Source organism: Vulpes lagopus, chromosome 23, assembly GCF_018345385.1.
Source record: "Vulpes lagopus strain Blue_001 chromosome 23, ASM1834538v1, whole genome shotgun sequence".
Lineage (NCBI taxonomy): Eukaryota > Metazoa > Chordata > Mammalia > Carnivora > Canidae > Vulpes > Vulpes lagopus.
In genome coordinates this window covers 54421900-54447875 of record NC_054846.1, presented here as the reverse complement: position 1 = coordinate 54447875, position 25976 = coordinate 54421900, and the positions used below count along the sequence as shown (strand labels likewise).

The window sequence follows — 25976 nt, the reverse complement described above, 5'->3', positions numbered from 1 at the left end:
AAACAAGTCGTCTTCTATTAAAGAAAAACACCATTATAATTTTTAAATCTCATTAAATGCAAGTAATAAAAAGTAAAATTTACTTACTTTAGCAATCTGCAGCAACACGATGCAGTGTTTAATTGATTCTACCATGCTCTGTAAAAACAGAACACTGATTTTAGGATCTTGCATCAAATAAAACAGTCATATGACATTAAAGCTTATAAAAAAAAATCAGTTCAGATGTACAGGATTTAATTCCATAATACACAACAAATACCCTCTCTGAATATTCAGTGGGTTCTAATACACTGATAGTGTCAGATGAAGTTATCATTAGCAATTCTATAAAGAATGCAAAAAAATTGCTCATTTATACTAAATACCATTCTAACTGGTTTTTCAATAGAAAAATAGAACTGGTTTTTCTTTTCTTCAAAAAGAAAAAGATGTGAGTCTGATTAACTTCCAAATTCTTAGATCAATAGCAAGCAATCCCAGTGTAAATTTCTAAAACATCTATTCAAGACTTTTATGGAATTATGAAGGTTAAAGGATCTATCACAATATAGGTGAACCTAGAATACTACTACTTTGCCTGTTATTAAAAGTGCTTTTGTCAAACTACAAATCTTATTAGTAGCCTATTATATAATGTCAGAAGACCAGTACATCAGAAAACTTGAATCACAATATGTTTTAATTATAGAAAAGAGAATATATGTTGTGCACGGATGACACCTTTTATCCAAGGATCTTAGACAAGACCAGAAACAGATAAAATGGTATATAAAATGAATTTTAGTTAGATTATTCAAGTCCTTTTAATTCCTTTATAAAATTATAAAATTATAAACACCGTTGCAAAAATTTATAAAAATTAAAATCTCAATTGCTCCTATTAACAGAGCAATTTATTAATTTAAGCAGCAGTTTAAAATAGAAATAACACCTTAAAGCACTTTCTAATGCAAAGAGTTTTAGAGTTTACTAAACACATAACTTACATTTGTTGTTTCTTTGAGAGTTTCAATTTTCTGTGAAAAATGAGAAGTTTAAATGAAAATAATCAAAAGCCCAAAGAAGTACCATCACTGTTTTTTAGTGGTCATTTAAAGAATTTTACCAAAATGTACCCATTACTCCAAGCAAGTGGAGGCAAGTTGGGATGGGAGTACCTTCTGTTATACTTTTAAAAACTTAAACATTTAAACAAAAATTCAAACATTTATGGATTAAATCCTCAAATAAGATTCGTGTGATTCAAGATTTGTAATAATAACACAAAACATTAAATAATAACACAAAACATTATTATTCCTTATATGGAAAAAAGCTGTCTTTTTTATAGACTCACTATGTGCTTTAAAAATATTTGTTCTACATAGTAATTTGAAGGGGCACATGCACCCCAATGTTTATAACATCAATCTCCACAATAGCCAAAACATGAAAAGAACCCAGAAGTCCATCAACAGATGAATGGATAAAGCAGTGGTGTGTGTATAGATACACACACACACACACACACACACACACACACACACACACATACACACAGAGGAATATCACTCAGCCATCAAAAAGAACAAAATCAAAAAAAAAAAAAAAGAACAAAATCTTGCCATGTGCAATGACGTGGATAGAGCTAGAGTGTATTATGCTAAGCAAAATAAGAAAGTCAGAGAAAGACAAACATATGATTTCACTCATAGGTGAAATTTAAGAAACAAAACTGATGAACATAGGGAGGGAAGGAAAAATAACATAAGATGGAAACAGAATGGGAGATAAACCATTTGAGACTCTTTACTATAGTTTGCTGGAGGGGATGTGGGTGAGGGATGAGATAAGTGGATGATGGGCATTAAGGAGGCATTTGATATAATGACCACTGGGTGTTATATGCAACTGATGAATCTCTAAACTCTACCTCAGAAACTAATAATACACTATATGTTAATTAAATTCAATTTAAGTAAAAAATTTCAAAAAAACACTTCTTTTAGAATCACCTTAAACTTTGACTAGTTGCTTAAAAATGAAATGGAGCTAAATTCCAAACCTTAGAATGGAAGGGGAGCTAAACATGAGTTACTACAAGTACTATTACCAAAGTATAAAAGAGCCAGACACAAAGCTATGGTCAAAAGAAACACAAAAATATAAATGATACTGCATTAGGAAACCTAGTCAAGGAGGAAATACATTAATTGGAAAAAAGAAAACAATATTCAAACTACAAAGTAATTCTCAGAAATTCAAGGGTGGGGGGGCAGTAGTGGAACCACTCTTAAAGCAACACTCAGGGGGCACCTGGCTGGCTCAGTAGATAGAGCATGCAACTTTTATATCCAAGTTGGGTATAGTGAAGTGGCTTAAAAATAAAATCTTAAAAAAATAATAATAAAGCAATCCTCGTTTTGTCTCCTCATCTGTGGCTTCCAGCTTATTCTGTAAATTCTTACCAGCTGATTTACTAATATCTAAAGTGACCACATATCAATTTAATAAAATAACTGTCTTCAACATTTAAAACCTCAAAAGGAAAGAACTTAATCCTAGGAAGGTGGTACTCACAAAAAGGGCATCACATTAAAATTTTTGTTTAATTGTGAAATCAACATAGAAAATCACCAGAAAACTCCCCATGAATTCTATATGGTAGTACCATCATAAATAGTCAGTAGTACTATCATAGTAGCCAAAAACCCCTGAGGTCCTTCTGTTCTCTAAAAGGCTCTTGGTTTTAAAATAGTTAAGGCAAAATAATGACTATAGAACTTACCTTTCTCTGTTCATCATCTTTGCAGTTTTGAAGTTTGTCATCAAAAAGCTACAGGATTAAAAAGAAAATGATTATAGTATCAAGCCATTTTACTATACTGTATATATTTACTAAACATAGAAAAAAGCATACATCCAAGTTTATCAACAAGCCATTTGCTTCCCAGGACTTTTGCTTGTAATTAATTTTAAAGTAGGAACTGAAGGAGACAATTTCATTAATGATAAATGAAGTTAGAGAAATCACCTCCCCCAACCCTCCTCCTCAAAATGGAAAAACCAAGGTCTCAGAAATTGAGCTACTTTAAAATTTACCAGTTTCACAGAATTTTAAAACAGAACATGCTAATGTTCTAATTATGTCTATGTATTTACTTTTTTAATGACAAAAAAGTACATTATACACACACACTACTTATCAATATACTCAAAGGCAAAGATCTTTGAATAAATCACCCAGATCTTTTAGTATGTCAGCTTTAAATCAGATAATTTTTTACACTCAAAATCAGGCTTGTTAATAACATTTACTACTTTATACCAATTCAGTATATAAACTAACACCATACCTTTAATTGGTCTATCAAGATTTGTAGGTAAGCATCAGCCTCTGTAAGTTTCTTATCAAAGTCTTGGACACTAGGAACAAATCCTGAATCCAAACCCTAGAGAAAAAGAAAATTTGTAATAAATCTACCAGAACCCTAGCAATGTTTAACAGTACAGAAGATACTTCATCCTTCATATATGACATTTCAATTTTTAAAATAAAAATAGTACTTTTATATAAATAATAGGTATACTTAAATTATCCAAGAATAGTGATACATCAATCTCTCTCATGAACTTCTAGCTGTTCCCTTATCAAACACGTGCTGCTGCTTAAATTAGGATTTACCCTGCTCTTCAATCACTTTCCTCTCTCCTGCAAAATTACTTCCAGTAACCTCCAGAGCACCAGTAATTTAGCTGAAGGACCTAGATTACCACCTAGATTACCTCCTATTTTACCTCCACTTTTTGTTGGATTCCTCCAGTCCCTTAATCTTAACTTCATACTCTAGTTAGTTCTCCCATCCCCTAACCCACCCCATTAGTTCTGATGCCTTCTCCTCCTCCCTTATTAAAAGAAAAAAGAATCTCAAAATTCTCACCTCTTCTAAGAAGAAGGCCCTCTAAGTGAAATTGACAACACTTTTGTCTTAAGTTTCCTACTCACATTCACCCTTGGCATGAACACTACACTCTGGACATGGTGTAAATGTTTATTTATTTAGGGGGCCCACTTATTTCTCAGTTTAACAGTCCAGTATTTGCATGTCCTACTTTGTGTATAATAAAAAATTTTAAACTTCAAGAGCATGATTCCTATGTTTTAACTTTACTCAAAAGAAACTTGAGTTTTTAATCATCTCTGAAAAACACAACAATCCTGGGTATAAAAGACAAAAATTTGGGAGACTGAACAAGACTACCAGTTTGTTATATTTGCACGCCCAAATAATATGCATTAAACAGGGAAATAAAATAAGGGTCCCGAAACACTAATGTCACAATCCCAACCCAACCGCAAACTTCTGTACTGAATGGGCAAAATACAGTGGTTCAACATACCACACTTGATTTTCACTTCTTGGTCAAAACATGCTGATTATTTTCACATTCCTCATTTTAATAAATGGAGGCCAGAGTTCATTGTATATTATATCAACACCTAAGCTTTGCACAATACTTTATTATTACTAAAGCACTTTTACAGCCATTATCTCAAACACCAGATTGAGATTGTACAGTATTATGGAAAACAACAATGGGTTGGCAAGCATGGTCTCTAATTGCAGCTCAGCCACTAACAAGATATTGTGTCTCTCTAAGCTGCTGTTTTCTTATCTGCCAAATATAATCATTCTCCTCATACTATTATTAATGTGGCAGCTACTACCTCTACTAAAGACTACAATTACTAACACTATCAATTACTATTACTATTTGTTGTTCTTGCCAAACTAAAATTCAAATTCTGAATCTGAACAGCAAAAAAACAAAAAACCAAAAAAACAAAAAAAAAATTTAAACAAAACCCTAAGTCATAGTAGACCAGGGAAAATCAACTTATTTTGTAAAATATATTTTCTTTTTCAAGTTTCTTCAAAACTAACAAAATTTAACAGCTTGCTTTTCCCCCCGACATACATGTAAAGAAACTGCTTAAAATGAGTATTGAAAAATCCCTTCTCGGTGAGATGTCACAAAAAAACAAAGTTGAAGAAAAATCATAATAATGTATGTAATAAAACTATAAACATCTTCATTTTTATTTATTTTTTAAAGATTGATTGATTGATTGATTGATTCAGAGAGGGGGGGGGCAGAGACACAGGCAGAGGGAGAAGCAGGCTCCATGCAGGGAGCCCAACCCAGGACTCGATCCCAGGTCTCCAGGATCACACCCCGGGCTGCAGGCAGCACTAAACCGCTGCACCACCGGGGCTGCCCAACATCTTCATTTTTAAAGATAACCAAAAAGCTTTCTATTAAGAACACTTATTATATACAGTATGATAATAAAGGATGCATAAAAGGAAAGATAAATCAATTATTAGCATTTTGGAGACACTATAGTACTGTATTACAAAAAAAGGGAGTGATTTCCTTCCATATTACTGTACTACAGAAAAAATTAGAAGTGTTTGGCTTAGTTTTTGTTTTGTTTCACACAGCAATATAACATAACTATTAATAACTATAAGATCCAGTTAAAACCCGTAAAATATGTTATGCTTGCTAGATATTAAAAAGGTCAATGGCACATTCATAAATGAATAAAAAGTGAAGCATGTAAATAAGAAAAAGTGATTTTTAAGTTTCCCTCTTTTGAATCCATTTAGAACTACCACTGTAAAAATCTAATTAACACATCCTTTTGAACAAATCTCTTATCTGATTAAAAACAGATGGAAACCAGTAAACAAATGGAAACATTCAAATTACTGAGATATAAAACCCATCTAAATTAATTCTTAAAAAACAACTCCTTAATGTTGCTATAATCCTAGAACCTCACTCTGGCTCTCTTCTCAAACCTGCCTCTAGATAGTCTTCCTCATTCCTTTAACCTTAGAATAAACTCCACACATCATAACATCCAAGTCAAAGATCTACTCACCAATCTGTTTTTATGTAACGTATAACAAGTGGTTATAACTAGAGTTATTAGCATAAAGTCTCAGAACTGGCCTAAACTTCCTTGCACAGTAATCCATAAATCTTTGGTGTACTTAAAAAAAAAAACAAAACAAAAAAAACAAAAAACAAAAAAAATTACATATATAGTTGCCCTATCTGCAATCAATAAAACATTCACAAAGTTATCAATAACATAGACAACCGATAGTAATTAAACTGTTTCCTCAAATCTTGTAAGAATAATGCACACAAGAAATAAAAGTTTTTGCTACATATTATGATTTATAGTACACAAAAAAAAATGCCTTCTTGTCCAACTTCCTATTCAAAGAAGTTACTTTTACAATGTTTTTGAAAGTCTTCTAATCTTCACTTGAGTAGCTTAATAGACAAGGGGCTCATTACCTCCTAACATATACTATTTCATAAAAATTCCCTTGAAATCCTAAGTATTGCTCTTTCTATCCAACATTTACAATATAAAACCCTACACTTACTCGTGTCCTTTTTAATGGTTTTGTTTTAAAACAAATCATCAGAATATAGTCCTTTACACCATTTGAGAGTGGTCTATCTTCCTTTGAAAAGAACTCAGAACAGGGCAGATCCTTTTAAGACAGGGTGTGACTTCATACTTTTTACAGGGACATCTTGTAATAGCTCTTGAGAACAAGCAGGTTGGGAGTCAAGCAGATACACATTCTCTATGCCACTCATCCAAAACTATACTGCTCAGGGTTAGTTCAGCTTTGAATAAATGTATGTGGCATGGATTGCAGTGTCTGACAACTGCTGATGGCGTGCCATAGGTCTTCCCCATGACTTCTCCCTAGGTTTCTTTTGCGTTTCTGTTCTCCTTCTCCTCCCTTTTATCTACTCCTTCACTCCTTTCTTCATGTATGTCTTTCCTTCTTTTTTGTCCATGTCCCTTGTAGACACTTTGTGACCAAAGTGATTATGTTGCACTTTTGGCAGTTATGTTGCTGCTGCTCCCTAATTTACTATATTGATGCACCATAGTTCTCAAAAGACGACTTCTGTGTGAATTCATTTAAAGTTTAAGTCAAACACAACCATTACAGAGAATAAAGGTAAATGGTCTGTGGTGTAAAAGAGTTAAAATATAATAGAAATTAAACCCAATCTATAAATTAAGATAAATCCATAAAATTAGAAATCAGTGCAAAGGAAAAAAAATTTATGTGGCAAATATACTAAAAACAAAATAGTCTTTAGTCTTCAAGAATACTTTGCTAAGAAAGAAAGTTAAAGTACATTTTTAAAGAGGAGTACCACATGACTCTACATCAGCTAGAATCTTTTCATCTAGTTTAAAATATATCAAGAGAGAAACATCTGACCCAACTTCAAAAATAGTATCTAGACTGGTAGAAGAATATCAAACTGCCTCAAAGCTGCATATAAATACTTCCTACTATCTTTCTAATACCTATATCAAATACCTCAACTTCTCGGAAGGTACTTCAAAACTAACAAATGTCTACAAAATTAAATGAATTCCTATTAATGACTTTAGTTAGGATATTAAACACTATACATACATATAACCAAATACTTCACCTCCATTTAAAAAAAAGTATTGCAAGGATGTCCTTAGAACTGTCTGAAATACATATGAATTGTAGTTGCTTTGTAGAGGTATTCTTTCAGTATAACAGTACAGGAGGCAATTTTTGAGGCAGGGAGTAAGAGCTTTTAAAGTAATTCCTGGTGACGGGAAGAGTAATAAACAGTGGTGGTTAAAGGTAGTTTAAGGTCTTGTTGAGGTCAGAATCAGGAAATAAGAAAGTCATGAGTAATTTGAGGAACTGAGGAGAATAACACAGAACAGGAAGGGCTATGGCTGAATAACAATACTGTAAAAAGAAATTAACAAATGAGTAATTATTTTCATATCAAATCTTATTTTATAGCAAAAACGTAAAGGACTAAGGACCCTATATTCAATGTTTTCTCTTACATAGGAAAAAACAGTATATAATAAAAATGTTGCAAAAGGAGAAAAAATAATTAGAAATAGAGAAATCAGTTCATATAAGTCTCATAGAAAAGTTCAGAATAACAAGAACATAGAATAAGTTATCAGTAGTAGAACCATAGAAGGGAGTAACAGCTTAAAAATTTAATAAAGGAAAAACATCAAAGAAAATAAGCCTCCTAATGAAAAATAAACACGAATCCAGACAAAAGTAGATGATTTTTAAAAACTAGCAAAACAATTACCCTGTAATTAAAATAATGAAAACTTTGCAGAAATGTCATTTTGACTAAAATATGAGAATATCTGGAAAGCTTATGTTCACAATTAGCAATTTGAGATGACATGCATCACAGATATGCTTTCATCCAATGAAAGAAGTATAGAGCATACTTACAATTGAATCACTTACAATTATTTTTGAAAATTCAAGAACTGGAGAGATACCAGAAGACTGGAAAAAAGCAAGTGTGGTACTGATCTTCCATAAAAGTAAGGAAAAGAGAGAATAGAAAGTTACTTTACCATGCTGTGAGTCTGACATCAATAATTAAGTAAAGGAATAATAAGAGAAAAATCTATAACTATTCAGAGGAAAAGTAGGTACATGAGCAGCAAGTGGTAAGTTAAAAAAAAAAAAAAAGAACACACTATGTCAAACTTACTGACTTTTCTGTTCCTTAGAAATTTGTTAGCAAATTAAGTTTTTTGAGAAGTGACACCATTTTGTCTCCTTACTAAATGCCTTACAAGTTGGTTTAATGATGAAAAATGTGTATTAAAGAAACCCGAAATATTAATAAGATCACGATTTTATGTGGAATATACTAATCTGTTATTTCCTTGGATTACTGAAAATTCCTAAGCATTTATAATCCCTATCGTCTCTATGCTTTATCCACTTCAGGTAAATGAAGAACAGGATTTAGAGGTATACAGAATTTCTCACAGCAAGAATTTCTATTTTTAATCCTAAAGAATACTCAACTATCAATTCATTTGAGGATCAATTTGAAACTGTTAACAAAATTGAGCCTAATATTAAATGCTTTCCTTCATTGTAACTTCAGGTTACTTTCCATTTAAGTCAATGTTCTAAAAATCTAAGGCTCCAAATTAGGTTCTCTTTTATCAACATGGTAGCTATAGTTATCTTACCAGCATGCTAGGTAACCCAAGAATATCCTAAAAGGTAAGGTCTTTTTCTGTAGTTCTAAGTGAACAGTTAGTTCTCTACCGCCAGGGATTCACCATGGATGTACATTATATATCAAAAAAAATTTTCCAAGTATTAGAACCTCTGCTAGACACTTAGTTTTCTAATTTGATCATCACAAGACAGGAAAATAGACATTAACTCTATTTTACGAGCATTTACCCAAATCATGAAATAGGGATTTTAATTGGGATTTAAATTCTTTTGACTTTTGGGATTCTCATTCTTTTGACTTCAATCCATTACACTTTTCTCTTAAATAACAATAATACCAGAAAAGAATTCATGGCATAAGAGGACTAAAATGTAATCTAAAAACTGCCTGAAGGAACTTGCTGTAGGTAAAGTGAGCACACCTTTAGACTGATTTAGTTTTAAATCCCAAATCTGCAACTTTCTAACCTGTATGATCTGGCCAAACTACTTTCTCCACTATCATTTTCTCATCTAGGGATGGACATAATAACAAGTCATTCAAAGTTGTTGGATAGATGAAAGAGTATGTGTAAAGTAACACAAGATTAAATTTTCTTCTTCCTCTTCCTAATTTGTAATCATAAATAACCATAATTCATTATTGCATCTCCAGGCTCTAAAATAAGGGCCTAACATAAAGAGGGCATTCAATGAATATTTGATGGATAAGACAAAATCGATTAACAACCAGATAATACCATAAAACATTAATAGAGATCTATAATCAATAAAAGGATGTAAGCATAAGTTAAATTGTATTTAAAGTTCCTTTAAAAAAGGAAAACAGTAGAGTTGATAAACTGACAATAATAAATAATAAAAAAAAGGTATGAACAATATACAAATCATTAAATAGTTATAAGAAACAGTTCAGAAAAAAAAAAATTCCATGAGATTTTCAGAAGAGGATTGGGTATTATGCCTGAATCACAAAAGGTAAATTGTATTGAATTATTACCTTGGTAACAAAGGGTTAAACAATATAAAGAAAGCCTTTCCCACCATAATATAAACCAATTTTTTGAAATGAAAGTACATTAGCTCTTCAAAAAATAGAATCACTTTTATCTGTAAAAAATGGCTTGTAAATAGTATTTTCTTTTGTTTAAAAGTTTTTTTTAAATTCATTCCTGAGAGACAGAGTAAGAGAAGCAGAGTGGCACAGAAAGAGGCAGGCGCCTCACAGGGGGGGCCCCATGGAGGACTCAATCCCAGGACCCCGGGATCACACCCTGAGCCAAAGACAGATGCTCAACCGCTGAGCCACCCAGGCGTCTCTAAATTTGTTTAAAATATATATATATACCACAAACAAATCTGCATTGCTCATATATAGTTGGGAAAGAGAGCTATTTTGTCAAACAGGAATCAGGTATAGACATCAGTGTCAAAATTCATGAACTTTAATCCTAAATCTTAGTACAACAGTTTATTCTTCATAATCTCTATCTAATACACGATTTTGCAACTTTTTGACTTAGACAAAAACAAAAATACTGATCCCATAAAGTGACTTGGTTACTCAAACAACTGCACAAAATAGGAGGATTTTGCACCATTTCCTCTATTTTTAAATCATTGATAGCTTGTCTTTTCAAAAGACTCTAATTTATTCTTTAATAAAGTCATGTAAAAAGTCTTGTCAAAATCTAAATACATAAAAATCTGAAGTTCATGAATAGGATGACCATATACCTTAGTTTGTCTGGGATAATGAATGTTCATGCCTGTTGTCTCAAAAGTGCTCTAGTTTGGACAATAAATTTTATGGGCTCCTTCTCTATAAAGCATGTAACTAGCCTTTTAGAGATATAAATGTGTAGAAGGCATGTAAGACTGCCTCTGAAGTATCAGAATGCAGCAATTACTTAAAAAAATATTTTAAATGAAATATGAGTTTATAGGCTCTGAATGTAGAAAACCAATTACAATTCTGTAATTGGCTTTGTTAGAATTCAATTAATATTAACTGGGTGCTTAATTTATGCTAGGTAAATGGAGACATGAATAATAATATAGAACTTATATTTTTTAAGTTATTTTATTTATACACACACTCCCCTCAAATACAACACAAGAAATAAAACACACAACACCCATCATATATTATTACTGGGGACTGGGATTAAGGAAGGGAACCATTTGAGACAGGGACTCTTAAAATTTTTACTTTATACATTCATTTGTCTGATTTTAAAAAATAAGTATATATTTATTTCAAAAGCTTACATAAAAATATTTGGAAACTGTGCAAGTGTGTAAATGTTTTTCAGAAGTTTTATAACTGTTTTAAGCTTGCAAAATCAATCAGCACTATTCTCTTAAAAATTTTTTAAAGTTACCTGCTTTGTTTTTTTAAAGATTTTATTTATTTAGTCATGAAAGACACACACAGAGAGAGAGAGGCAGAGACACAGGCAGAGGGAGAAGCAGGCCCCATGCAGGAAGCCCGATGTGGGACTCCATCCCGGGACTCCAGGATCATGCACGCCCTGGGCCAAAGGCAGGCGTCAAACCACTGAGCCACCCAGGGATCCCTATTCTCTTAAAATTAACTACAAAATCCTAAAAGTGTCTTGTGAGTAAATCTGGCAATACAGCTGCTCAGGTACAACTTTCCAAGCAAAATGTAGTGTAACAAATTTATAATACCACTTACACATAAAAAGCACAAACTTGGGGAGAAAATAAAAAAGCACTAAAAAATTAGCAATCAACACTACATTGGAATAAATGCCAAAAAAGAAAATAGCCAGTAAAACGAAGCAGAATACCTATTTTTTTCCTACATCCTTCCTGCCATTAACATAATGACTCAACATTCAAGAAAGCAAACTCCTAAAAAACAAAAACACCTACTACATCACTCCCCCTAACAAAGCACTATTTGACTACATGGTATTGGCAATCAGCCAGAGTTTTTCTTTTCACCTGTTAGTTGGTCAGGTTCCTGGCTCTACCTTTCTTAAAGCCATAAGTTAACTCGTCCCAAGATCTATATAAGCTCTGAGTGGCTTACTAGTATGGGATGGAAAAAAATACAATCTTCCTCTCTCTGACCTCAGATTACTACCTATCGTCAGTTTAACAGCATTCTGGAAAGCAAAGTCTCACTACTATTAAGGGTCTACCAAAAACTAAAGTTTTAGGTAAATACTGGAGATTTGCTCTAAGTATAACTAGAAGAAACTCATATTCAAATACATGAATCCTTTAAGTATTTTAGTATGTTAAGTTTTGAAGTAATATGAATTCAGTAATTCATTGGGGGTATCTCTTTTGACTACTGCACTGTGCTAGATGTTTGGGGATGCCAAGATGAAGCAGCCATAGACCTTATTCTAGGAGTTTCAAATCCATAAGAGAAAATAACATCTGTCTACAAATAACTGATTCAAGCATGGTAAAATAAGAGTTACTAGAAATGTACAAGGAGATCAGAGGGCAAAACTGAAGAAAGGAGGAGAAAGGTTTTACAGAGGTAGCACTGTGAAGTACAGGATGTGGAGAGAGAGATGTGAGGGGCAAAGTATTACAGCCGTGGACATAGGCTGGAAACAGCATAATGAAATGGAATATTTGAACTTCTCTTTAATGGAGTGACCATAGAAATGAGGGCAGGGTTAGGTAAACTGACAAGGGATGCTGAGGTACCCAGGAAATAGGAACAGCAGGAAGCCTTGTCTAGCCCAAGCCTGAGTGAACAAGGAAGGAAACAGTGTTACCAAGAACCAACTGGAAGAGGAGCTACTAAAACTAAAGTGTCCTTTAAGTAGCTCCTCCTCCAGTTGGTCTTAGCCAACGGGAGGCAGTGTCAGAAGAAAAGAGAGAACTGCTGGGGTATTTATTCCCAAACCAGAATCTAAAGGAATGAACTTCAGGTCAGCCTTCTGGAGCAAAAAGGAATCTGCAGGGAAATGGAGAATAACCAGAAAAGTAATACTCTCAGAGTCTGAGGTTAGTATAAGCACAAAGAGACTGGAAAGCAGAAGGAAGTCAAATAAGGAACAATATGCTCTGGGAAAATATATTTTTTTCGGATTCAGAGGAATTGAAACGAAATAAAAATTAGTGGCCGAACTGAAAAAATTAAAGTTTTGTAGAGTGAGGAGAGCAATTGATGGAGAGCAACATCAGGGTAGCACCTCGGTTCCCTCCAGAGTCAAAAGAGCAAGAATCATTGGACTCTAGTCTGGTTATTCTAGTCTCTATGTGACCTTAGACAAGTCACTTGGCTTTTCTGAAACGGTTTTCTCCATTATGAAACTAGGTAAAGGTTGTATTAAAACTTTAAGATCCCTTCCAGTTCTAGGAGTCTGTGAAGCCAGTATCTCCAGGTAAATAACCATGTTCATCAAGTGAGTAAATACCTTACACCACATTTGAAAAGCCTGGGGTCCACTTTTTTACCTTAAAAAATAGTTTCATTTAAATAAAGACAGTAAGAACTTACAGATTCCAACGGCAGCCAAGTCCTGCACAGTATGACAAAGAATGTTAAAACACAAGCAAACTTTATCATTTAGTGTAACCTTGAAACTGAGTGAGAAAGACCAGATTTTAAAACAGGCTTCGGAATGCAAGAAACAACCAAATAAGTAGAATAATGACTGAAATGGCACATTTTGAAAAAAACAAAGTGAGGTGCTCTGTCAATAGAGCAAAGAAGCAAAGTTCTTAAAGGTGTCTCCAGAAATAAATGAACTCTAATGTAAAAGGACAAGTCTGTCCCTGTCCCCCCACTCTCTCTCACACACACCAACCATTCCTTCACAACACGAATATTCACTGATTATCTGTTTTGTGTGAGGTACTATCAGTACTATCATGGACTTCAAAGGACATTTTTAATGCAGATAGCAAATATAGATAATTACCTAATCTTTTGGAATAAGCTCAAATTTCACCCCTTCCCAGCAACATGCTCTGACCTCCTATGACACTAACTACCATATAACTAATTACCGTTGGTACTGCTATTAATATTCTTTAAGTCATATTACAGATCATATAGATTAGGGGGCAGGGGAGTTTGCCTGGGAATCTGCTCACCATTTATAACACTGTTTCTAAACGTTTTCTCCAATCCTGTCTCTCAGGTGTGGCAGCAAGCAGGGACCTTGGCGACTTAGGAAATATTTCTACTTTACAGGAATAAATCTAACTCTAGTACAAGTGAGCCAAAGGGTTGCACACTTAGGATATCATTAAGTCACATATTTTAATCATTTAACAAGTATTCAATGAGCACCTACTATGTGCCAAGCACTAGACTATTGACAAAGGCCCTGGGAATTCTAAGATGAGTAAGGGCCTCTGAATTCTAAAGTTAAGGTGTAATGCAAGAATCAAACACCTGAACAAAAAAATCTACAGGACAACCTAGTGAACACTATAATATAGAGATATGAACAAAGTGTTTATAGTAGCACACAAAGGACAAGAGTAACTCTAACTTGCTCTGCCTGAAGGAAAACATCAAAGAACAACATATGAGCTGTACGCTAAAGGAAGAACTGGAGGGGTTACTGACTAGAATTCTGAGAAATTATAATTAAAGAGGGAAAGGCTGTGAAAGGACAAAGACCTGAGAGACTAAGTCATGTTTTAAATGATTAATAGAAAAAAAAAATAGAAAAAAAAAAAAGAAAAAAAAAAAAAGAAAAAAAATGATTATAGTTTGGGGATCCCTGGGTGGCTCAGTGGTTTAGCACCTGCCTTCAGCCCAGGGCGTGATCCTGGAGCCCCAGGATCGAGTCCCACATGGAGCTCTTTGCAGGGAGCCTGCTTCTCCCTCTGCCTGTGTCTCTGCCTCTCTCTGTGTATCTCATGAATAAATAAATAAAATCTTTAAAATAAATAAATGATTAGTAGTTCACAGTGCTGCAGCTTGGGTAGAGCACCCACCTGCAGCTGGGTTCAGACTATAAAGATAAATCAGGACCAGGTTGTGAAGGGCCTTGAAGGACTTGATAGGCAGCTGAGTTTGGCAAACGGATTCAAAACAGATTTTAAAGCACAGGAATTACTCAATCTGATTTGATTCAGGATAAAGAGTGTAGGTAGAGGGAAGACTAGTTAGGAGGTTTTGCAAAAGTCTAGGTGAGAGATGATGAAGGCCTGAATTAAAGTATTATCCTGTGGAAAAAAAGAGGACAAATTGAAGGGATACTAACAAGGCAAATTTAACAGGATCTGGTGACTGGACCTGGAAAGTAAGAGTAATGGAAAATAGCTTTAAATGACTAATTGCCTATGTATACTGAAACTTCAATTAATTAAAATATTTAGGGAGAAATACATGGTTTAATTATATTTTCAGGCTAACAGCTATTTTTTCAAACATAATCTGTTTAAATCTTTACTGAAAAATCTTTCTAAACACAATCTGTAGGCTAACCACAGTAATCATTAAAACTGTCTTTTTTTTCTATAGAATCCCCATAAATATCAGTTATCACTCTACACTACAAAGTCTAAACACTGATAGAACTTGACATATCCCAGGGGATACCTAGAATTTGCTTTTCAGAATAAAAGCCTGATATTATCTTTCTCAAGTACTAGACTGTAAACCATGTAACTATCTGATTTTCCAACCAACAGAATATGGCTGGATCACAATGCTTTTTCCTGCCTGAGCCAAACTTAAATTCTCCGCTCATCATCTTAGCATTTGGGGATGGCTGGGTAGTTAAGATTACTACTGAATATAATATTTTTACATTAAAAAAAAATCCCAACCAAAACTTCAGAAACATCAAAATGCATGTGACCAATAGCCCCTTTGCAGGCTAGTATTTATTGAGGGGCACTTCAAGCATAATGCCATCTCTGTCAAAAACTCAGGACAGCCAGGACACAGATCTGGCTTCTCTGTGGTATTTCTTATTTTTCATTTAAGTTCTCAGACTAAAAGTCTGACTTTTGGTAGTTTATTATCTTCCCTGAGCTGGGAAAGGTAATATAGTATTTTAATTTGTTTCTTGCTGGGCTGCACACAAAATGAAAGTTAAAAAAAATTTTTTTTAAGACAATGAGAGACATCGATACTATTCATTAAAAGGGTTTTTCATTTAGTTCAATACAGGCAATGTTCTGAAAGATGATTCACAGACAATGGACGAGAACTTCCAAGTTAAATTTCACTACAAAAGCTCTGAAAGCCAACTGCATCCCTAAATATCTCTGCTGATAACCGGGAGAAATAATTACTCGATTTGTTTTTAATTTCCTGAACACAGCTAAATGTAAACAATTTAAGTTGACAAGCGAAACGAAAGGTTACTTCAAATTAGCAGAAAGTTTTCTGGTTCAATACATTTGTCACTCTTTCCTAATAAACATACTTGGAAGTACAGTATTCAATACATTTGTCACTCCTTCCTAATAAAAATACTTGGAAGTTTCAGTATGAATGCTGAAAAAAATGCATGCCTGATAGATGCTTCCTGGACTATTCATTATACTCAACTTCCCATAACTGAGCTGTGCTGAGAACCTAAACCTTCCCCTGCAGTTTTTATGAGAACCTCACACTATTCCAAAGTTTTCACTATTTTTTTTGCATAAACTGCTCAAGAAGTGTAAAACCATCCCCCTCCCCACACGCAAGCTCACTAATGGCACCTATAATTATTTCACACAAAAAGCTACTGGGCCAGCCTGAAACACACCGTGCCAAAACCAAAACAAAATGTTTGGCCTGAAACTGGAGACTCTATTAATGGGCAACTGATCAAAATTAAGCTTTCACATTACGAGAAAGCTTAACTTTTGTGTTTATGGCCCAGGACCGCTTTCGAAAAGGAAAATGAAAAAAAAGAGGAGACAGTCTTGCCCTGTGGTTTGGCGGCGAACGACCCCCGTGGCCCGGGCTCCAGCGCATCTCGGCCGGAGAGGGCAGCTCCCCGGGGAGCAGAGCCCGGGCGCCGGGTCGCCGGCTCACCCGGAGGGCAGTGGAAAAGCCGGGACGCCGGGACTCGGGGGGACGGCCCCTTTCCCAGACCCCGGGGTCTACTCACTCCGCAAGCGGCCAGCAAGAAAGCCATCCGCCAAGGCCCCGCCCTCTGTGCCTCCGCGGGGCGCCGGGCCGCGTCCACGCACCCCCGCCTCCCCCTCAGGCCGAGTCCCCCGCCGCCGGGCCGTCCACCCACTGGGGCACAGCCGGCCCGGGGCCTCCCGCCTGCCCCGCCCGCCGGCTCCGGAGGCCGCACCGATTGGCCGCGCCTGGCGGCTCCTGGCAAAGAAACCGCTGGCGATTGGACACCGGTCACCTGCTGGAAACGAGGTGAGCGACGGACGATTGGCCGTTAGGACAATTTTGGGTGGAGAGGAGGGCGGGCCAGGCCCCCCGCGGAGGGCGCGGCTCCCCGCTCCCGGCCCCGCGCTCCCCAGCTCCCGGCACCCCGGCTTCCCACCCCCCGGTTCCCTCGCACCCCGGGTCCCTGCTCCCGGATCCCCACACCCCGGCTCCCCCCCCCCCGCTGCCCGGGGCTCTCACCTTGGGGGCTGTGCGCCGAGCACCCACGGAGCACCCACGGCGACGCCACCACCCACGCTTCGGGAGCTGCGGCCGCTGCCCGCCGAGCTCACCCCCCGGGAAGGGCGGGCCTTGCTCGAGGGGGCTCGGCTGGGCCTCCGGCCTTCAGCCTCGGGAATCCCCGGAACGCGGCGGCTGGGGAAGCACGCATCGCGGACAACTTGCTTCCCTACACCCACCGACTTCTAGCTCGCTGTCCCTAGAATTTGGGCAGCTGTGGGACCAAGTTTCACCTCCATAACTGCTTTTGCTTCCTTCCGGAAAGTTGTCTGTGACGCGTGGGGGGGGGGGGGGGGGCGCAGGCGACGGGGGAGGATACTTTCTCCAGGAAAGCAAAGCTCCGGGGCCTTGTTCGTCAGTCCGGGGAACTTCGGGGCTTTGCTGCTACCCACAGCTATTTAAGGAATGTAGGTGGCTTGTGAAGATGCTTCAAGAAACCAAATGGCATAACTACAAATTAGACCAAAAGTTCGGACTTAGCAGGACTTTGAGTCATCCAAAATGCAGGGAATCACAGACATAATTAACTTACTGCTCTGCAGGACAATCTCATTTTCTTTCTCTTACTGTTTTTCCTTCTGGTTATAATATCTGCAACTCTACTAAATTCTTAAGCATCTAATTTTTGTAGCTCCTTTGGCTCAAGTTGGGATCCTGGGATCCCGGGATGGAGTCCCACGTATAAAAGTTGTTTTTGTATAAAAAACAACTGAGAAAAATAAAAATACTAAGATCCAAGGTGAGGGGGTCTTTCAAATGTCAAGAAGTCAAGTAAAAAATAGGCCAACTTTACCTATAGCTATTAAAATGAAAATTTAAACAAAACAGAATTTATGCACTACTTTCAAAAATATTATTTCTGCTAGAGACCCCAATAATGTTCACATATAAATCACATTTTCCTCTAGTATCATCTCAGACGACAAATACTTTTGGTAGCAAAAGAAGCAAAATGGTAGGAAAATTTCATAGTTTTTCTATGAACTTGCTTTGTAACTCAGGCAAATATTCAGTTAAGGATCTTAAACAGAAAGCAAATTAAGAAGAGAAAAAGTATACCAACTGAGATCAAAACCTCGTGCGATACAACAAACCTTTGATACTAATTCAGTGGTATTTCCCTCACTTCAATGCCTATATCTAATTAATTATAGTTAAGGGCAGCCCAGGTGTCTTAGCGGTTTGGCGCCACCTTCAGCCCGGAGCGTGATCCTGGAGACCCAGGATAGAGTCCCACGTTGGGCTCCCTACATGGAGCCTGCTTCTCCCTCTGCCTGTGTCTGCCTCTCTCTCTCTGTCTCTCATGAATAAATAAATTTTTAAAAATCTTAAAAAAAAGAAAGAAAGAAAGAGTGTGGGAAATGCTTTTGCTTTTATTTTATGCACTTCTACATAGCTTAAAATTTTTTAGAAGCATGACTTATTTCATTACCATAGTTTTTAAAACTTCAATCCTCATGATTTTTATTTTCTACTTGATACTAGACTGAGCTCTGTAAAGACAAGGACAACATGTTATTTATTCACAATTTATATCCTCTATAACTAGTGTAGCACATGGGTCACATCAAATATACCTAATTATTTACCAAAAGCATTACTTTTTGTATTCTCCATATGTTCTGAATTAAGCATGCGCTACTTTTTTTATTTAAACTTTATTTTTATACAGAGAAGGCAGGAAATATAAGTTCTAAAAGATGTCCATAAATATAAGTTCTAAAAGATGTACAGTTAAGATAAATTTCTGGCAGTTAAAGAAATAACCTGTAGCAGCTATACAACTGGACCATTTGTTCTTATGCTTCCCAAGAGCTCAAGATAGATGAGCCACCACTAGGACAAGAGAACTGAATTAAAAAAAAAAAAAAAATGAATCCCAGGGGCATCTGGGTGGCTCAGTGGTTGAGGATCTACCTTTGGCCCAGGTCATGATCCCAGGGTCCTGGGATCGAGTCCTGCAGTGGGCTACCTGCAGGGAGCCTGCTTCCCTCTCTGCCTATATCTCTGCCTCTGTGTGTCCGTCATGAATAAATAAAATATTTTTAAAAAAATGAGTCCTAGAATCCTAAATTCCAATTTAGGAGCCAGAAATTCATCTGCCCTCAGTAATACCAATAACAACAACTTTTAGGGGAATTTTCCTTTGTTACAGAAAACCCAAGTATCTGGCTACTTCTCCATACCATTTTACCTGTGGAAAAGGTGACACATCTATATGGCAATCATTTTCTTGGGGAAACAAAGCATTTCAAGGGAGAAAAACAAAACATCTATTTTTCTACATGATACAAAAACAAAATCTAAGGTGGCAAAAGAAACAATACAATGGTATCAAATAGATCTTTATACATTGAAAAATTGAAATGTATGTTCAAAACGCTAATCTTCAGTGAAATAGCTTAACAGTCAAGAATAGTATTCAAAAGATTTCTATTATTTTTAGTTACCCAGTTAGAGACATGAGCCATTACAGAAAAGAGGGTGGAATTAAGGTATCCTAATACTAAAGATTAATTTTTCAGTTACTACCCAAAATTATACCTAATTACTAAATTTGTATTTGTCTATAACAAAAGTTTGGCAGATATGTAATTAACAGAAGTATCTAATTTGGAAAAAAAGGCTTCAAAATGGCACCATTATTTTTTTCAGCTTCAATAATGATTTGCAATCTGAATTGTATCACATTTCCTTTATGAATAATGATGTTTTACTCATTGATTCAGTGGCATTTCTGGTGAAGTTTCTACCAGCCCTCTCTAGTTTCCACTCAGCCATATTCTTACACAAAGTATCATGTCCTTTCTCTCTAAGGGCTTGAGATCAAAGCCAATGAACAGTGAATGTATAGTAAAGGGCAAAAATTATAAAATTACAGGACACTGTCAACGTAATGTGACTTTGATAACCACCTAGGATGGAGTCTACAGTGACCTACATAAACATATATATGGGCAGCCCTGGTGGCTCAGTGGTTTGGTGCTGCCTGTAACCTGTAGTGTGATCCTGGGGACCTGGGATCGAGTCCCGTATCGGGCTCCCTGCATGGAGCCTGCTTCTCCCTCTGCCTGTGTCTCTGCCTCTTTCTCTCTGTGTCTATGAATAAATAAATAAAATCTTTAAAATATAAACATATATAGATAAGGACAATTATAACCGAACTTCTTGACCCAAACAGCAACCACAGAAGACATTTAGTGTAAATCAGCTAAGTTATAGCACAAAAGCAAAAAAATGTAAAAGTCTATACTACTCAATTAGTATACATCCACAAGAAGGTTTTTAAATTGGGATCTAGGGCAGCCTGGGTGGCTCAGGGGTTTAGCGCCGCCTTCAGCCCAGGGCGTGATCCTGGAGACCGGGGATCGAGTCCCATGTCCGACTCCCTGCGTGGAGCCTGCTTCTTCCTCTGCTTCTGTCTCTGCCTCTCTCTCTCTCTCTGTCTCTCATGAATAAATAAATAAAATCTTTATAAATAAATAAATAAATAAACAAATAAAGATCTAAAAAAGTATCTACCATAATCTTTTACATTTTCATTTTTGATAACCTATAGAAATCTGTATAACTACACATTGAATCATTCCAGGAACAACCTTAAATCCAACTGGTGCCAAGTTATTTCATTGCCAATTTTTGTTTATGATCAAGTTGGCACCAAGTACTACTACTTGTCACGGAAAAGCCTTGGCCATGAAAGTGCACATGTGTGAAGTAAAGGCCAAATAACCCCATACGATGTGATGTACAAATGAAGATTTCCCAGTAGTCAGAGAAAAGTGTTAAGATGACAGTCATCACAATCCACAGTACTGTACTCATATTAAACTTAAAAAGGATCTATACCCTGGGGTGCCTGGGTGGCTCAGTCAATTAAACTTCTGCCTCCAGCTCAGGTCATGATCTCAGGGTCCTGGAATTGAGCCCCATATCAGACTCCCTGCTCAGTGGAGAGTCTGCTTCTCCTTCTGCTCCTCACCCCCTACTTAAGCTGTCTCTCAAATAAAATAACGTAATGGAACTCTAAAAAACAAAAATCTATACCCTAACAGTTGGTACCATTTTCGAATTATGAGTAGTGACCCATTTTTATAGGCAATATCATTTATCACATTAAATAAATGTTAATTTAGATTTTATTGCTTTGTGGATTATTTTAAAGACTTTATTTATTTATGAGAGGCACATAGAGAGAGGCAGAGATATAGGCAGAGGCTCCCTGTGGGGAGCCTGATGTAACACTTGATCCTAGGACCTGAGATCACGACCTGAGCCAAAGGCAGACACTCAACCACTGAGCCACCCAGATGCCCCTGTTGCTCTGTGTTTTATTTGTATTTCACTTGCAATTTTCTTTTGGATATAAATTTAGTTCTATAAAATTTTAAATTTAAGAAGTTTATACCTAGTTTTGTTTTCCCACATTAAATAACATGATATATATAATACTTACACTGGAATCCTAGGCTTGCAAGAGTTTTTTTCTAAAATAGGTCCAGGTTTACACAACGTTTTTACGTCTATGTATGATATCCAGGTAAGCTGCTATGTAAGATTCACTATATACTTTGTCTAATATCAGATGATACTGCAAAACCTACAGAATGTAGCATCCTATCTTTTTCCAATGATCAATCCCATTGCTTGGCAATCTCTCAGCATTTAGTTCATACTAAAGCTTACTAGGGCAAATAAAGAATCTGAAAGGTTTCCTTTCATTAATCAGTATCATCAAATATCCACTGAAGACTTCTTACAGGCCACAAAGAATAAATTAAGCTCAACAGCCCCTCATACCCCTCCTACTTTAGCTGGGTGTAAATATGTGAAAAGATAACAACACAAGCTAACATATAAGCTTAGAATGACTACTGGAAGCTCAACTTCCATAGGAGTTGAAAGGAGAGAAGATTTTAGTAGTCGTCTCCCATCCTCAGACTATCTTAATTGCAATTTTAAGATACCCACAAACAGGGTGTGCCTGGGTGGCTGAGTCAGTTAAGCATCTGACTCTTGGTTTCAACTCAGGTCATAATCTCATGGGTCCTGCGATAGAGCCCTGCACCAGGTTCTATACTCAGCCTGGAGTTTGCTTGAAAGATTCTCTCCCTCTGCCCCTCCCCCAGTATGTGTATCTCTCAAAAAAATAAAAATAAATAAATCTTAAGATACCCACAGAGGAGCTAGAACAACAGGAAAAGAAATGAGGAAAGATAAAAAAAAAAAAAAAAAAAAGAAATGAGGAAAGATGGAAGGAAAGGAAAAAAGTACAAGAGATGCTCTAGATGAATTTACTGTTAATCAGAATGGAAGGAAGAATGGAATACTCCTGAGTACTTTCTACATACAAGGTATATATAATATACTAGATATATTAAAACACCTTAACATAGCTACTTGACTGAAGTTTTATACTTACTATTAAAGATCAGCTAAGGTTTAAAAGAGGTTTAAAAGAATTAAATACTTATCCCATAGTATACATCTAGTAAGAAGGTAGAGCCAAGACCCAAGTCCTGGTCAGCCTGGCTCCAAATATTTTCTACTGTAATATACCACTTCTTAAACCATATTCAGAAGGTTAGACAGGGCCTGTTGGGCTTTGCACAGGTCTATGTGAAAAATACTATTAAAAAGATAGGTTTTCTCTCACCTCATGAAACTTATAATTTTTTTTGAAATTTATAATCTTAAGTGGGAAATGAGTAATATAATAAATGTATTATTATAAGAGATAATGCGTGTAAAGTCCATGCAGTTCCTAGTACGTAAGAGGTGCTCAAATATTACTTGCTACCATTATTATTACATACTAAAATGTTATATGGGCTACACAGAAGGGGAAATTATAACAGAGGTTAAAGAGGTAAGAGACTACTTTTATTATAGTAGTAAGAAAGAGATGAAATGAAGAGGTAATATGTGCACTAGTTCTTGAATGACTGTAATTAATCTTATAGAAGCAAATTTGCGGAATAGGGATGGTGAGGACTTAGAGAGACTGGCAAGACAAATTCAGGATTATGTGGGCACCAGAAATAGCACAATGCAACTTACATGACAGTCAAAGTGAACATCAAAGAAGTATGAGCGATCCTATTAAAAAGGCAAGACCACACACACACACACACACACACACACACACATATCGGGTTTGGCAGGTTAGAAGTTATTACCTTTCAAAATTCAGTGGCTCAGAGAATTACACTGTCATTAACAGAAACAGAAAAATGATGGGCACCTAGGTGGCTTAGTCAGTAAAGTATCTGCCTTCAGTTCAGGTCCTTATCCCTACGACTATGGAATCGAGCCCCACTTCAGGCTCCCTGATCAGCTGGGAGTCTGCTTCTTTTCCCTCTCCTTCTGCCCATGCTCCTGCTCATGCTCCTGCTCTCCCCCTCTCACCCACTCTTCTCTCTCAAATAAATAAATCTTTAGAAAGAAAAAAAGAAAGAAAGAAACGGAAAAATGAAATAAAGAGACAGGTTTGAGGAAGAAAGATGACAGGCTCAGTTTTAGCCATGTTGAGGTTGAGTTCTAGGGAACCACCTAACTGCAAAATCCAAAAGGAAAGAATGTGAGACTAAAGCTAAATATGAAAAGATATATACAAAGAAGAGGAGTGGTGTGGGAGGAAAGGAAGAGTTACTTACATATGTTTTAGCTGAATCCATGAAAATTTTAAGGGCTACTGGAGAGAGAGGGAGTAAAGTCATAATCTCAAAGGAAACATCACACTGTCACAAGTATGGGTATTGTATTTAACTCTGGTTAAGTAAGAATGTTTTTCTTTGAAATATGCAAAGCAGAGAAAGTAAATATAGGTGAAATCACTAAGAACTACTGAAGTAAAGACCTTTTTCTTAAAAAAAAAGAGACCTTTTTCTATAAAGAAGGAAGCAGGCTGTATTAAATATTAAACATTAATGAAAAATATTCCACTGTGGGGATTTAACTGAAAATCAAGGAGTCAATAAAAAGACTGTTAAATAGTTATAGAAATCCAATTAAAGTCAGACAAAATTTAGACTGTGATATTATCATCTCAATATTCTGATATTAATTATATTAATTATATTTTATTATTATATATTATATATTATAATATATTAATTATATATTATATTAATTATATTAATATTCTGATATTAATAAACTGTGATATACCATCTTAATATTATGATCTCTAATAGTACTAGAAACAGAGAAACCAGACAATGGGGGCCCTGGGGAAATGGAAGCTAGAATGGTACACATCCAGAGACAACAGATTCTAAGGGTGATGGTAAAATCAGTGTTGAAGAAGCAAACATGAGATCTACACTGGAGGATGACATAGGCTAAACTAGAAAGGTATTAAATGGCCAGGAAAAATGGAGAAGTAGAGCTCAGACCAAAATGAGAGAAGAAAAGTTCAGAAGTAAAGTGGTAGGGGGTGAAGGTAAGAAAACTGTAGTTGAAGAGAAAATACTTTTAAAATTCAGTATTTTGGAGGTAATGGGGCCCTCAGTAATGACAAGGCCAAAGTATAGTTTAATGGCTAAAGCAGAGATGAAATTCAACAGAAAAGGAAGACATGTTAATGCCTTATCCTATGCCCATTTGGCAGAGAGCTCCATGAGCACCTACTCCACAGTGCCTAATAGTACAATACACGTCTCAAAGTACTCGATAAACAGCAATGGAAAAGCAACCGATACACCATCTGTTTCTTTGTTCATTCTTTCAATTATTTCTTCATCTAACAGTTACTGAGCCCTCTTTAGAATGTCAAGTACTGAGAATGGAAATGATGATGAGAGTAGTATCATTAGTAACAATAACCAACATTTGTCAAGTTTTCACTATAGCTAGGAACGATTTCAACAAATTTGCACTTAACTCATTTAATCTTCAAAACAACTCTATAAAGGTAGGTACTTTTATTATCTTCATTTTATAGATGAAGATATGGGAACTCAGACTAAGCTCAATGTAAAAAGTTGAATGTATATGGTGGCACTGGGATATAGACCAAGACATTTGGGCTCCAGAGTCAAGTTCTTTGTCATACTTCACTATATCTGGGAGGAAAATCTTTACTTTTTTTGCCAATCAAATTAACATTTAATTACATAGTTCTAGATGTCCTATCTTCTGCATTCATTAACTTTAGGAAAAATTCATACAAAGATTCTCTTGTATTACATGTTTTTTAAATATCAAAGCTACCGGAGCCTAAGATTTTAAAATTTTCTTTTCCTGCTATTTCTTCTGAGCAAAAGCTCAGAAATTCCAAAACTGTA

At 36.0% G+C, this 25976-nt stretch overlaps 1 protein-coding gene across 7 annotated transcripts in view; it reads right to left on the bottom strand.

The window, feature by feature from the left end:
• Nucleotides 1-25976, bottom strand: part of OSBPL9 (oxysterol binding protein like 9) — a 170250-nt gene that overhangs the window by 40466 nt on the left and 103808 nt on the right. For 2 of the 7 annotated variants that reach the window (XM_041739145.1, XM_041739146.1), the window contains exons 5-9: nucleotides 8367-8435; nucleotides 3339-3434; nucleotides 2771-2818; nucleotides 990-1019; nucleotides 88-138 (exon numbers count right to left, since the gene is read on the bottom strand). In XM_041739145.1, coding sequence (XP_041595079.1) covers nucleotides 88-138; nucleotides 990-1019; nucleotides 2771-2818; nucleotides 3339-3434; nucleotides 8367-8435 — 294 coding nt within the window. Of the gene's footprint in view, nucleotides 1-87; nucleotides 139-989; nucleotides 1020-2770; nucleotides 2819-3338; nucleotides 3435-8366; nucleotides 8436-17170; nucleotides 17328-17649; nucleotides 17762-25976 lie in introns of those variants that run through there. The other 5 variants (XM_041739147.1, XM_041739148.1, XM_041739149.1 and 2 more) reach the window with 4 other exon arrangements.